Here is a 13511-nt window from a genome sequence, read left to right on the forward strand (position 1 = left end):
ATATATTGTAATATACACTTAAAGTTAATATACAAATATATCCATGTGTGTGTGAAATACAGATAATTGTTACATATAAATATAATAAATCACATGAGAGGTTAGAAACTAAAATATTTAATGTATTTATTTTGTTTTGCAGTAACTTTATTTAAATATGTATGTATTGAAAAAAATAAAAAAATAAAATAAAATAATATATATATATATATATATATATATATATATATATATACTGTGTTTAACTAGTCTAATTGATCCATATTATTCATATGAAAGCTGAGGATTAATATTTGATTCCCATAAATGGTCCTCTGAGTTTGACTGAACACAACTAAAAATGTTTATCTTTTCTCTCATCCTTTTCACAAGGTTTGACTAGAACTTTTTTGAAGGTCAAAGAGCTTAGACACAATTATTTAACACAAAGAACCAAACAGTTTAATCTTAATTCCGCACTGCGTGTGGTAGTGCAGCTTTCTGTGACCGTAACTCTGGGAGGCTCTGTTGGCCTCCAGCACTCTCAAGGCTCTTTATCATGAGAAGAGTCTGCCTGGCTCCACTGGAGAGCTGAACAAATAACTGGCTCCAGCCTGTCCTTGGTCAAATGCACGCTTGGACAGAGGTGAGGAGATAGGTTTGGAAGTAAAAAAAGCTCTGTTTTATTTAGTTCCAAAAGTGGTAGAATAAGAGGAGTAGAAAAAGACATCCCTCTGTCAGACAAAAGAGGGTAATGAGTGTGTGGCTGATAGGGACTACCCACTCTCCTCACACACCCTGAGGAGTGGAAGGGCTGGGTCTTTGTTAAATGAAGCAGTGAGTTTGCTCTGCAGCATTACGTGGAGTGAACGGTTTCCCTTCGGGTGCTTTCATGCATGTTTTACATGATTCAATATTGTATTTTTTTGAGCAGTGAGACAAATGGACTGTTGTTGTTGTTTTTTTGGTATGTATGATTTTCTTTCCTTTTGCCCCCTTTTTTTAAATTGCTTATTTAATTGGAGTTTGGTGATTTCATGGATATTGTACTTGTGCTTGGGGGGATTACTTAAGATATTTATGTGCTCATGCACCCATTTACTGCAAATGTATGTTTGAAGAATGATAGCCTGTAGATGGCAGTGTTGTCAGAAAATTGCATTTGGACTTGCAGTGTAACCCCAATTTAGTCTGCGTAGAGAAGTTTATACAGTCCACAGCAAGCAGACAAAAGTGGAAGTGCTTCACTGCTGTACATTTCTGTTATTAAAGAGAAGAGAAGTTGAATAGAAAGTTATTTGTGTTGGATCCTCCTGGAACTAGGTTAAATGAGTCATCTGCTAACATACACTTTTGCTGGGTTTACAGTTATTTGTGATTTATGGGTTCATATTTTTATCTCAGTCACTCTGAAAATCAGCCTGTCACTAACTTCAGACTGGATTCATTTTTGGGAAAGAATAATATTGGAAAGACAAAACAAGAAACTGTCAGACGATCTCTGTTAGCTTGATCTGGAATTTTTAAACTCTTTAAATGCTAATACTTTTTCAATGTTCGAATTTAGGGTTTGTTTTTCCCCTTTTGTCTTCAGAGTGTTTGTGTGTGTGTGTGTGTGTGTGTGCCCCCCTACCTAACCATTATTTTGATCAAATATATTGTAAAGTTTTTATTTTTGTGTGGTATTTTACTTCATCTGGCCAGCTCTTTACCTTTGACAGAACTTTGCTGTCCTTGTAAAATATTCTTCTGTTTATAGCTATAGCGCATGCAACCCTTTCTGTTATCAGGAAATAGTTTTAGATTATAAAGGAAAGCTCTCAGCTCTTCTTTAAAAGCAGCTCTTTGAAAACTCATTACTGCAAGTCAGTTTCTCGCTCTACCAGACCTCTTGACTTTAGACTCTTAAAAACAGACGTTAAGTAGAACAGACGTGGTGTAATGTTTTCGGATTATTCATGAAAATGAATATGCATGACTATTAGCTCAACAATTTCAAATGTAAGAATGAGTCTTTGCTATATATACACTACTGTTTAAAAGTATGAAGTAAATATTTTTTTTTTAATCGAATTGGTCAAAAGTGACAGAAAAGACATGTCCCATGTCCAAAAGTCTCTTACTTCAAATACATGTTGTTCTTTTAAACTTTCCATTCAAATGTTTTCAACATTAATAATCATAAGAAATGTTTCCTGAACACCAAATCAGCATATTAGAATGATTTCTAAAGGATCATGTGACCCTGAAGATTGGCTACCAAAAATTCAGCTTTCCCATCACAGAAATAAATTACATAAAATAAAAATGTACTTACATTTTATGCTGTATATTTAATAAAATAGACACAGCCTTGGTGAGCATAAGACACTTCTTTCAAAACATTAAAACAATCTTACAGACCACAAACTTTTGAACAGTAGTTTATCTATAATCTTTCATTATTAAGGCATTCCACAACAATCTATTAACCCCAATTTCTCTGTCAGCATGACGTACGAAGGTCAAAAACCTCTTCAACCTTTGACAACACTAGATAAGCTGGTTTGGAAAGGCACAAATGGACTTTTCATATATGGTCTTACAATGGAATCAGACTAATTTGTTCTAAATGGTGTTCATTTCATATACTTTTTGTTGTCATCCTTTAAGCTTTAAAGTTGTTTATTGATTCCAAAATGTATTTGCTTATTCCACATATTCCATATATATTGCACATACAGTTTTTATGTTTCAGGGAGTATGAAAACAAGAAGAGGCTATAGCTTCGAGTGATGTTACTGATAAGCAAACACTTTGCCTTTACTTAGTGAATCTACAGCTGTATCACAGGATGCCGTTTAAGGCGAACAGACCAGACAAGAGGGTGATAATGATAAAAATAGGGTCTACAGCTCATGCGAACGGGTCTGAGGTTATGATCGAGTCCCTTTCTCTTCAGGTTTCTTTATATTTAGCTGACCTAGATCAGGTTTGGGACCGTTCAGTCTGATCTTCAGTTTAGAACTGGCTGTCTAGAGCATCGGCCGCTTGCAGGAGTTTGCACTCACAGTTTGAGGTTTGACTTGGACTTTTCCAACAAGTTGATGTCGAGTTCTTGGAATATCCTGGATACTTTTGATTCAGATGAACCGGGTAATGACAATGTGGATGGATTATTGTACTTATTTATTTAATAAACCAATGTGGCACTCTTTAATACACTGCTGCCAGGGTTTCAGTGTTTGTCTAATTTGCATGTAAAGATGATTTCTTTAGGTTTCACATTGCTTAGGCTGAAAAACCAGACAGAATAAAAGTGATATGCAGTTTCAGAACCCCTGCTTGTCAAGATAATTATAAGCTTTGAAGCTGGATTTGAAAGTAGGGGGATCAGCATGGTTGTTGTAAGTAATGGTTGGGGGCATTTGAGCCCGGGTCAGACCTTTGGCCCCCCTGCCAGAAGCTAACACGAATGCACAGGTGTGTTCAGCCCCTCTCTTTTCTGAAGTTCTTTAGTTCTGGCTTATTCAAAGCTCAACGCTATAATGAAATTCAGCTGCCTGCTTTCATGGTCAAGTTGCTGCTGGAACCCCCCCCCCCAACTCTTGTCTTCATAATGACTGTGGCTGATGGGAAGGGGAAAATGGTGTTTATGAGTGTTCATTAGGCTGTTTTTTCCCCCACTCCCTTAAACACTGGTGTGAAAGATCAAAAAGGGAGTTTGTACGTGTGAGTGTGTTTCTGGCAAGTAGTTTCAAAGGGAAGTAGCATTATGAAGTTTAACTTGTCTTTTGCTCGCTTGTTTGGTCATAAAATGATCGTTTCACTTGAGCATGTGATCTCGCCCTCTTGATTTTCTGACTTCAGGTTGTCACATTATTAATGCCTGGAGACCCTTGCTGAAAATGATCAATGGACACACCTGCAGCTCCACCTCAAACTACAACAGTAATATCCGAAACGACCATGTGCTCTTCCCCTGAGGATGTAAAGATCATGTTACTTTAACCCATTATCTGATTTTGTTTTGGGAGAACTGCATGAGGCTCTATAGGTGGTCTCGGGTTTAGAGTGGTTAGTTTGAAAAGCTTTTTGGATGGTGTTAAAGGAAATTAAAAATCTCATATCGCCCCATATCACTTGCGTTTTGTGGAAAAAATAAAAAGGAGATATTTTTTAAAAATCAGGTGACCCCCATCCTTTCATACTCCAAAATGGACAAAAAGCATGCAAGTAGCCCATATAACTGTTGTGCTGTATCAAGACTTTTGAAGCCATAAAATAGATTTGTATGAGAAACTGATACTCTTCCCCTCTGCAATAGCTCTCATATTTAGAGCTGCACGAATAATCGTTAAAAGATTGTGATCTGGATTCAAACACCCACGCGATCTTAATTCTAAATGTCAGCAATTTGGCTGTGTCTATTAAATCTTTGACAAGTAGCCTATGATCACAGCAGAACATTCAGACCTACGTTTGCGCTGCCGCTGATCCAGAGAGAGCAGTTATAATAATAATAATAATACATTTTATTTAGAAAAGCGCCTTTCAAGGTACCCAAGGACACTGTACAAATTGGTATAGTAAAGAACATACAAAAAAACAACCAAAAAAAAAAACAATGCAGCTACATCCATGATGGAATTCACTGACAGTAAAGACAGTACAGTCAGCTTGGGACATAGATTACATACACGGTACATAAAATGCCAAGATGCAGAGAAAATATAAACACCCTCAAATGGCATACATGAGTGCACTGAGCACGAGGTGAAGACAGTGCAAGCAAAATCAGCGGGCTGACAAGAAAGCTAGACTAAAAAGATGTGTTTTTAACTTAGTTTTAAAAATGGATACACTTGTGCTTTGGCGCATCTCAAGCGGCAGGGCATTCCACATTTTAGGACCTGCCACACTAAAGGCCCTGTCACCCATGGAGCGTAGCCGAGATGTAGGAACTGCTAAGAAACATGCATCACTAGAGCGAAGGGTGCGGGATTGCAGGTATGGGGTAAGGAGATCTGATAGGTAGGATGGGGCCAAATTATGTAGGGATTTATAAACAAGGAGAAGGATTTTGTAATGTCAACAGTTGTCATGTTTAGGTTTGAAACAGCTTCAGAAACAGTCTTTTCAACCACACAGTTTCATTATTTCTCTTAGAATAATTCAGATTAATTCTGGGATAAAATGTTTTAGTTCGAACATAAACACTGTCTACGGTAGTGATCAAAATGGAGTAAATCACCTTTTGAAATCTGATGCTTCAAAATAAAGATTGTATCAATTACATTGTTATGCCAGTAAGTGTATTTGTCATTAAATAATTCAGTCATGGACAGACACTAATTCATCCAGTAATAAAGTTTCTTTATGAGCGAGTCATTGAATCATTCATTCATCGTGCAGCTCTACTGTCACATAATTTTGATTTATTTATTTGATTTATTTTTAAAGTCGTCTGTTTTTCTCACCAAAGATGCATTTATTTGATCAAAATACCGTAAAAAACATACTATATTTTAAATATCATTGCAATTTAAAATATCTTTTTCAGCAGCCATTCCTGCAGTTTTGTGCAGATTCTTCAGAAAGCATTCTAATATGCTGATTTGTTGCTCAAGAAATATTTCTTATTGAAAACAGTTGTGCTGCTTAATATTTTTTACATTTAAAAAAAAAAAATGATGATACTTTTTTCAGGATTGATGGAAATGTTCAATGAATAACTTTTAATTTTGAATGGTAAACTGGCCACAATTCATGCATGCCTTTACCACACTTTCAATTCTGTGGAAGGTGTGGTGAAAAGAGCATTTAAATTAATGAGAAGTGACAAGGAAAAGTAGGTGTGCTTGCATTTTTCTAAAGCAATACACCTTACCACTCCCATTTTAGATCTGTCTCCAGCAGTGGAGCGTGTTTGTGTGTGTGTGTATGTGTGTTTGAATTCAGAGCCTCGTACGGACCTGCACTCCATGATTAAATGCTGCCTCTGGCTATAGTGTTGTGTCAGATGACTGCCTCGTCATGCTACCCTGCCCTCACCTCTGGAGATGTGCTATACCTCCCACTAGCATGCCACATTCTTGTGTAATTCCTGTATTTCCTGTGTCACTTTCCCCATCATCTCTGTTCATGAAACTTTCTAGCACAAAATACAGACTGCAACAAGACTATGTAGTATGGAAGCTTGTTTCTCCCACAGAATAAAACCTTTTACAAGATAATTGCAACTTTTTATCTCACAATTGCGAGTTAACGTTTTAACTTTATATCTCGCAATTCTGAGAAATAAAGTCAGAATTGACAGGCGATTTACCTTTTTTATTCTGTGTGGAAACAAGCTTCCATAGTGTAGCCCCCTTCCTAGGGACACATTTCTAAAAGGAATTTAAAGGTGGCCATTATATTATGGTTATTTTTTTCCCTCATCAGTATCTACCTTTTAGCAAGGCTTTAAGTGATTACAGATATCTTAATTTATCAATGATGTGTTTTTCAGGAGTCATTTTGAGCTTGTATTTTCTTTCTTTTATAGAGTTAATGGCAAGATTCCACTGACATACCTGGAACAAGTTTAAGAGAACATCTTTCCTTGCCATTAACAGTAGACTGTTATAATTTCAGTGGCATCGGATTCAGACAGGCGGTATCACATGTCCAGAGGTGTTGTCTGTGCATTTATCCTTTAATCTTCGTTTTTGAAAAAGATTCACTCATATTCTAATATTCAAGTACAGACTTTGCTAACAGGGTGTTTAGAACAGGGAGTGACACTGAATGAGTAAAAAATGATGAAACACACCTTTCTGTTTCTTCTGTGTATCAGTAAGAAGGATCTACCTGCAGTTACACGTCAATCTGTAACGGGCTGACCCTGTTTGCTAAAACAGCAACCTTGTTGATGCCATTGTGCCAATAGAGGACTTAACATTGTAAGAGTGTTTGATGGGACATCTTTTCCTTTACACAGAGGGTCTCTTGTTAGTGGTTTGGTCACTGATCTGTTCAACACGGACGGATGCATCCTTTCCTCTTATAGGACCTGTGACATCTGAGAAAGTTAGCTAATCTTAGCTGTAATATACACTCCACTTTGCATAGATGCTTTGGCTTATAGGTGACTGCAAGGCCGTAGTAACTTCATTCCCTGTGACTAGATGTAGAAGAAGTTTAAGAATGACTGAACAAGGTAGGTGCACTTTTTAGTCTAATGTCACAGCATGCACCTTCGCAGAATGAACAGTAATATATCTGATGTGTGTATACACATTTTTGGACTGAATCTGAACTGACCCTTGAAGTATTTGTCTGTAGAGTTAGTGATCCAAACTAATCTGTATGATTTTTTTAAATAATCAAGCATTCTGCGTTGTAAATATATATTTTAATCTTAGCCATTCATTCATTTTAATGGCAGCATTTTAGCATGTTTTGACAGGCTCAGAGTTGACATGCATATTTTCATACAATTAACTTGGTACATTTTTGCGTCTTTGTTGAGACAGTTGTTTAGCTTTAAGAGAGATAATCACTCAGTCTACACAGTGTTGAATATGCTTCATTGTTTACAGACTGAAGTGATTTATCGACTAACTCTTTTGCTGTGTTAATGGTGAAAAGGAAAAGCTGTCTTTTGTCTTCTATTCATATAAAAAAAGAAATATTGATACTCTTTGTCCTAGTGACTGTTGAAAAAGACATTGCACAACATTTCTAAGTGGATTCCTCAGTTTGGCTGTGAGCTTTGGCTGTGCTGTATGTTTCTGCAAAAACTGAGACATGCTATTGTTGTAATATGTGTGTTTGTGTTTTTTTGTGCGAAATGGAGGAAATTCCTTAACACGTCCTGTGTTTCGTAATACTCAGGACTGGTCCAATCATTGTTTTTACTAGCTTCCCAAGTCTGTGTTCTTCAGAGAACATGGCAGACCTCCCACTGGTTCCCCTTCCTGCCGTTCTTCCACCAGGGGTTTATGAGACCCACCACTGTATCTGCTGCACACATGGATATTTGCTGCTCCGTCTTTGCTTTGTTTAAACAATCCCGATCTGCTGCCTAAACGCTTTAAGGTCATACTGAATGCTGAATCCAGCAATACTGAATATTAGTTTTTGATTATTACTGATGCTTCAACATGTAAAGATAAACAGCTTCTCCATCACACAAAAACAAGTTTTTGTTCTGGCACCAGAACAGTTTGAGACCGTTACAGATGGTGAGCTGGTTGCCCAACATTTCTGATTGGTCAAGTTGCTCCGTCTTTAGTTCATTCCAGTTCCAGTGCTAATTTAGAATGCAGTGCAGTTTCATTTCAAATCTCTTACAAGCTGAAGAAGTACGTGACTGTGTTAGGCTGTCAGTCTGTTTCTAATATGATAGCTTTGATGATGACAAAATTGTATCTTTCTCAAAATGATGACATTTTTAGGTGATGTATAAAAAATTTTACTCTCAGAAAAAAATGGTACAAAAGCTGTCAGTGGTACTCTTTCAAGGGTACCAATATGTACAAAAGAGGTACTAATAAATACACTTTAAGTAATATGTACCTTTAGAGTACTAATATGCACCCTTCAAAAGTGCACCTTTCTATATGCCCACCATTTGAAGGTTAGAGTTCTATTTGTTGTTAAATATTAAATGACCTCAATAAAAGCTCATGTTTTGGTTGAACTGCCCACAAGGTCTTGCAGACAAGCACACAATTGCAACACTGAGGTGCGTCACTTAGGCCTCACCAATATCAGATCTGAGTCCATGATTTGTTTTGTGAACATCACATTGACTTTTGGGTTGTTTATAGTATATGTACAGGGTTTGAAATGAACTTTTTCACTCACCGGCCAATTTGGCTACTAAATTAAGTTACCGGCCATTCAGAAACTTCTTCTAGCCCAAAAAAGAAAAATAACTGAACCAGATTAACTACGTCACATCTTTATATTTATATATATATATATATATATATATATATATATATATATATATATATATATATATATATATATATATATATATATATATATATAACGTGTGTGTTCAAGTAAGCCAGATATGCACAGATTCTGTGCACAGTATTTAATTTATCATGATGATTCACGAGTTATTTGCGCTATATCTGCGCATATTTGCCTTACACGGACTTCCCAAGCAAAGTGAGTAAACATAATAAGTAACACACCAAATTGGCTTGTGATTTGACAGCGTTACCCGCCACAGTTGATTTTTACCCGCATTTGGCGGGTTGGCGGTTGTTAATTTCAAACCCTATATATTTATAAAATGTGTATTTGTAGTTGTGAATCATGCTGTGCTGTTGTGTCTGACATTTTGTGTTTTGTTGTTTTGTCCAGTTTGCAGGTTGCATGGCAAGCTGATTTGATGCATGGCATTTGCATGAGTGCATTCAGGCTCTCTGTGGGATTTCAAACGAGTGTCTGCGGCCATGGCCCAAACCATGCACGTTAACGGCAATGCCTCAGGTAACACCCCTCCCTTTTAATTAGCATGTTTGTCTGTTCTGTTCACTAATGAATCATCAGTGTTTATGCCTACAATTATTCTCAGTTAAAACTGAAGTGTGTAATTTCTGTCACTAAATAGAATTGCAAAAATAATACTTGCTGTCAAACAGGTTTAACTTAACTGTCCCACCCCAGACTCACTGGTTGATCCAGTGGTTCTTGGTTGGGCTGGTTGTTTGCAATGCTCAAAAAACTAAGATACTAAAAGTATTTTGATAACAAAAAATTTAAACACTTCAGCTTTAACTTTGCCAAGTGAAGACCCAGGTGAGCATTTGAACAGATATATGAACATATGCTTGTGAGTTTTGAGACATATTTTTTCAGATTTTTGAGCTCTGTTTGAAGATTCATGCCCGCTATGTTTGCACAGTCCGGCGTTTCTTAAACAGGACAGGAGTGTGATTTTCACTGCATTCTGTGAAATATTGCGTGTCAGCTTTGCCGGGCTCCGAACACTCAACCACAACATCAACGCATTCCACTGCACATTCCTTCTGACAATAAAGTGAAAGAGCAACAACTTGAGTAATAAGAAGAACTGTTTTGTCAGTCCCTTTATATTGAGTGATGCAATGGAAATAAATTGAATTAATGGGTTTTGCTCCTTTTTTGCCATGTAGCCAGCGTGTGTTGATAAAAGGTCGTTTTAATGGTACTTTAAATGTCAAGTAGGAATGTTCTTCTTGTAGATTAGGGAAATCAGCTTAACTAAACTAACACAGTCAATAGATAGCTTCTTTCTTTATGATATTGTATCTCCTTTTGGCATTTTGGTTGTCTGTGTCAGTAAACCCTCACCTTTGATACAATGAAATTCAGGTCAGTAATAGCCTAAAGGAGATTTTGTGTTGTCTTGGACTCTTTCCATATGGCTCCTCCACAGCAAACTAAGGCCAGAGCACTTGATGTTTAACAAGGCTGCCAAGTTGTGCCATTATAAAGTCTAGAGTTCTAGCTGATTAGCATGTCAAGATTGAAGGGCTAATGGACGTGCTAAATTGTTGGACACTAGTATTACGGGTAGGCTACTTGAATACTGTTGAGTTACAATGGTCTTCTTTATTTAAGCGATCTGGTACCTCATTAACCTTTAAACATATTTTCAGTTTCTTTGTGTATTATTATGTGTCTGCAAAGTCTAGCTTTCATCCTGATCTAGAGTGTAGAAACTTCCAAAGTAGATCGATGTATTGAACATTTAGAAGCGTTTTTATAGCCTGGGATCGGATGTGACTGCTTAAATATTTTGTATCAGCGCATAATTTGAGTACATGAATTCGACATTAGGTACAATGTCGAAAACATGAGCTCAAAATGGAAGTTTTGTGGCTTTTAGTCATTGTCTGTTAGCTTTGTGGCCATCTGTGTTGGAAGTTGACGAAATTATCAGATATTTACATTTAAAATATACATTCTTTTTTGCGCAGCAAAGAAAATTGTACTCCTCGAGCCATTTCATGTGGTATTTAAGGTTGTATATCAACTGAATCACAGCACGTCTGAAAACTTAAGCAGTATATTATGTAATGAGTGTAACAGGACTAAGATTCAGCCCTTGTATTTGTAATAATTTGAAGCCTATTGTCTGCAACAATCCCCTGCATGTAATTTACAGCCTTTCCTTCAGATATTCTTGGTTCATTTACTGCTAATATTGGTTGGATTAGCAATAGTCTGGGATGTCCTGCAGGTTTAGTTAATATAAATGATTTAATACTGGAGCTGTTCACCGTTTCTCTTGGTTGCTCGGTTCTTTTATGGCAGGAGTATTCTTAGAGAAGTTTCTGTATCTGTTCCAGCATTGTTGCTTGTTGGTTGTTTAATGGCTCTGTGTGTTTGTTAGTATGGTCTTGAAGATGACGTGGATTTTCTGGGATAATTAAACTGGAAGGCTGACGTGGTTTCCATGGGCCGGGTCAGGAAATACCAGGCCAGAGTGAGAAAAAGGGCCTCTGTTTTCTCTTCTGTGTGTGTGTGTGTGTGTGTGTGTGTGTGTGTTTGAGGAGACTCTGATATGCTCAGACCAGTAATGCTAGCCTGCTACATTCAAACTCCTATCCCAGTAAGTGACAAAACAGTATTATATTCAGTTCTCTATAGGCATTTAAAGGTAGACTTGAATGAATGGCTTGAATGAATAAGTATTAAGGATAAAGTGTTGTAGATACTTGATTACTGATATTCATGTCAATTGTGTTTTGGTGCTTTGGTTTAAAAAGAAATGTTCAAGAAGTTTGCATTTGTATTTGTTCAGGTTTCAAGCTGCTGCTCTGTTGTAGTTAATGTTAATGTAGTTAACTAATCGTTTTTGAAAGGGACTCCATCGGAAGGTCTTGAACAACAGGTTTTTGTGGAAAACATGTCCACCAGGCAGTAATTGTTGACTAAAACACTTGTATTTGTATTTTATTTTTATATGTAATTGCACAAAAAAGTATTCAGTATTCAGCATCCCTGTCATTATTAATGTTGTCTGGTGGCTAAACTGATATTCATCAGATGGTGCAACCATGTAAATACTTAATAAAAAAGCCAGCAAACAATAGGTCAAAGTGAACAAATGGCTGAAATCTAGATTATGAATAGTTATTGTATTGATTGCATTTTCTGATATTGCATGATTATTTTTCTGTCTTTAAAAGTAAAATCAGATGCTAAAGATACTAAATAACTGGCCACTAGAATTCAATAATTATAAATTAATATGAATAAAATGCACAACCACAAAATAATGTGTTGGGCAATGCAGACTCTATAAGGGTTACTTTAAGATTTCACTTATACATACAATTATACACAAATGTTTGGTTTTACCACCTGACAAAAAAATAAAAGTCAAAAAATGAATTTAAACACTTTGAAACGTTTCATCCTTACGGTATGTCTACCACCTGTATTTTCCTGTTGCACATATACTGTGAAATATAACTTGCGTGCATTCCTGACATCCTGATCTCTCAAATTTCCATATAGGTTTTGTGGTTAGCAAAACAAGCTGATTTATGAAGTTTGTTTTTCCTCCCACATCATAGATGTGGGCAGACTTTTAAATAGGCATCTATTTTCATTGTTAACATTCAGCTGATCTCGTGCCCAAGGTGATTGTGAACTCTGTGAGAGATCTACTGAGATTTCATTGTGTAATATGAGAACTGAAAACATTGTCCTCAGGGGTTTGTAATTGGTAATGAATACTCTCAGGAGTGTTGTACTGGAATAGACCTTAAGTGTAATAGGCAGAACATAAAAGAGGCCAAAAAATAAATCAGAACTATATATTTTAGATAAGAGTCTAGTCAAAATGTTGCTAGGCGGCAGGGTTTCTGGTGACAACTTAATGCTGATCTCTCAAATATTTAGCAGCTATTTGATATGTCATTTTCTTTGGACTTTTAATCAGACAGCATTTGTCAGGCACAGACAGTAGATAAGCCATGCCCTTTTAAACTCAAAGATTGTGAGGCACACTTGTACTAATTCTTCTCTGTCCATCTCTCTCTTTTTGTTTTGTTTTGTAAAAGCAGTGCACAGATCAAGCAGGAAAAATAGCAGGACTGTCTGTGGACATCTATTTTAAGTTGTTTACATGACACTAATGTTACATTTGGTCAAAAGTGGATGTCTTGTGAGAATTTAGAGAACTATCCATCTGCAATTCCAAGTGAACACACAAAACAATTACATATTTTAGAAATACTCCCATGGGATTCCCCAAACCATTTCCTCTCTACCTTTTTAAATGGTTTAGACAGATTGGACAAATCAATCCTAATGTGGACTTAACAATTTTTTTCTTTTATTTTGACAAAATCCATACCTTTTATAAACCCCATTTACATGGGGCTGTTTCTGCTCATTTTGTCCAGAAATAACTTTGTGACAACAGACATGCCAAATGATCGTGTGCCACGTTTGTTTGTCCACCTGTCAGAAACTGTCACTGCCATATCCTTGCTTTTTGGTTTTAGCCAATCACATTTAAGGGTGTGTTCACACTTGTAGTTTGTTTTGCT

The 13511-nt window shown here is 36.5% G+C and overlaps 1 protein-coding gene across 5 annotated transcripts in view; it reads left to right on the plus strand.

The window, feature by feature from the left end:
• kank1a (KN motif and ankyrin repeat domains 1a) overlaps positions 1 to 13511 on the plus strand; it is a 46835-nt gene that overhangs the window by 18856 nt on the left and 14468 nt on the right. For 2 of the 5 annotated variants that reach the window (XM_084113967.1, XM_084113968.1), the window contains exon 2: positions 9325 to 9453. The exons of 1 other annotated variant lie outside the window; for it this stretch is intronic. In XM_084113967.1, the coding sequence (XP_083970093.1) occupies positions 9417 to 9453 (37 nt within the window). In that variant the 5' untranslated portion in view covers positions 9325 to 9416. Of the gene's footprint in view, positions 1 to 2982; positions 3115 to 9324; positions 9454 to 13511 lie in introns of those variants that run through there. 2 more of the 5 variants (XM_084113965.1, XM_084113966.1) reach the window with 1 other exon arrangement.

Source organism: Abramis brama, assembly GCF_963993115.1.
Source record: "Abramis brama genome assembly, chromosome: 5".
NCBI classification, from domain to species: Eukaryota; Metazoa; Chordata; class Actinopteri; order Cypriniformes; family Leuciscidae; genus Abramis; species Abramis brama.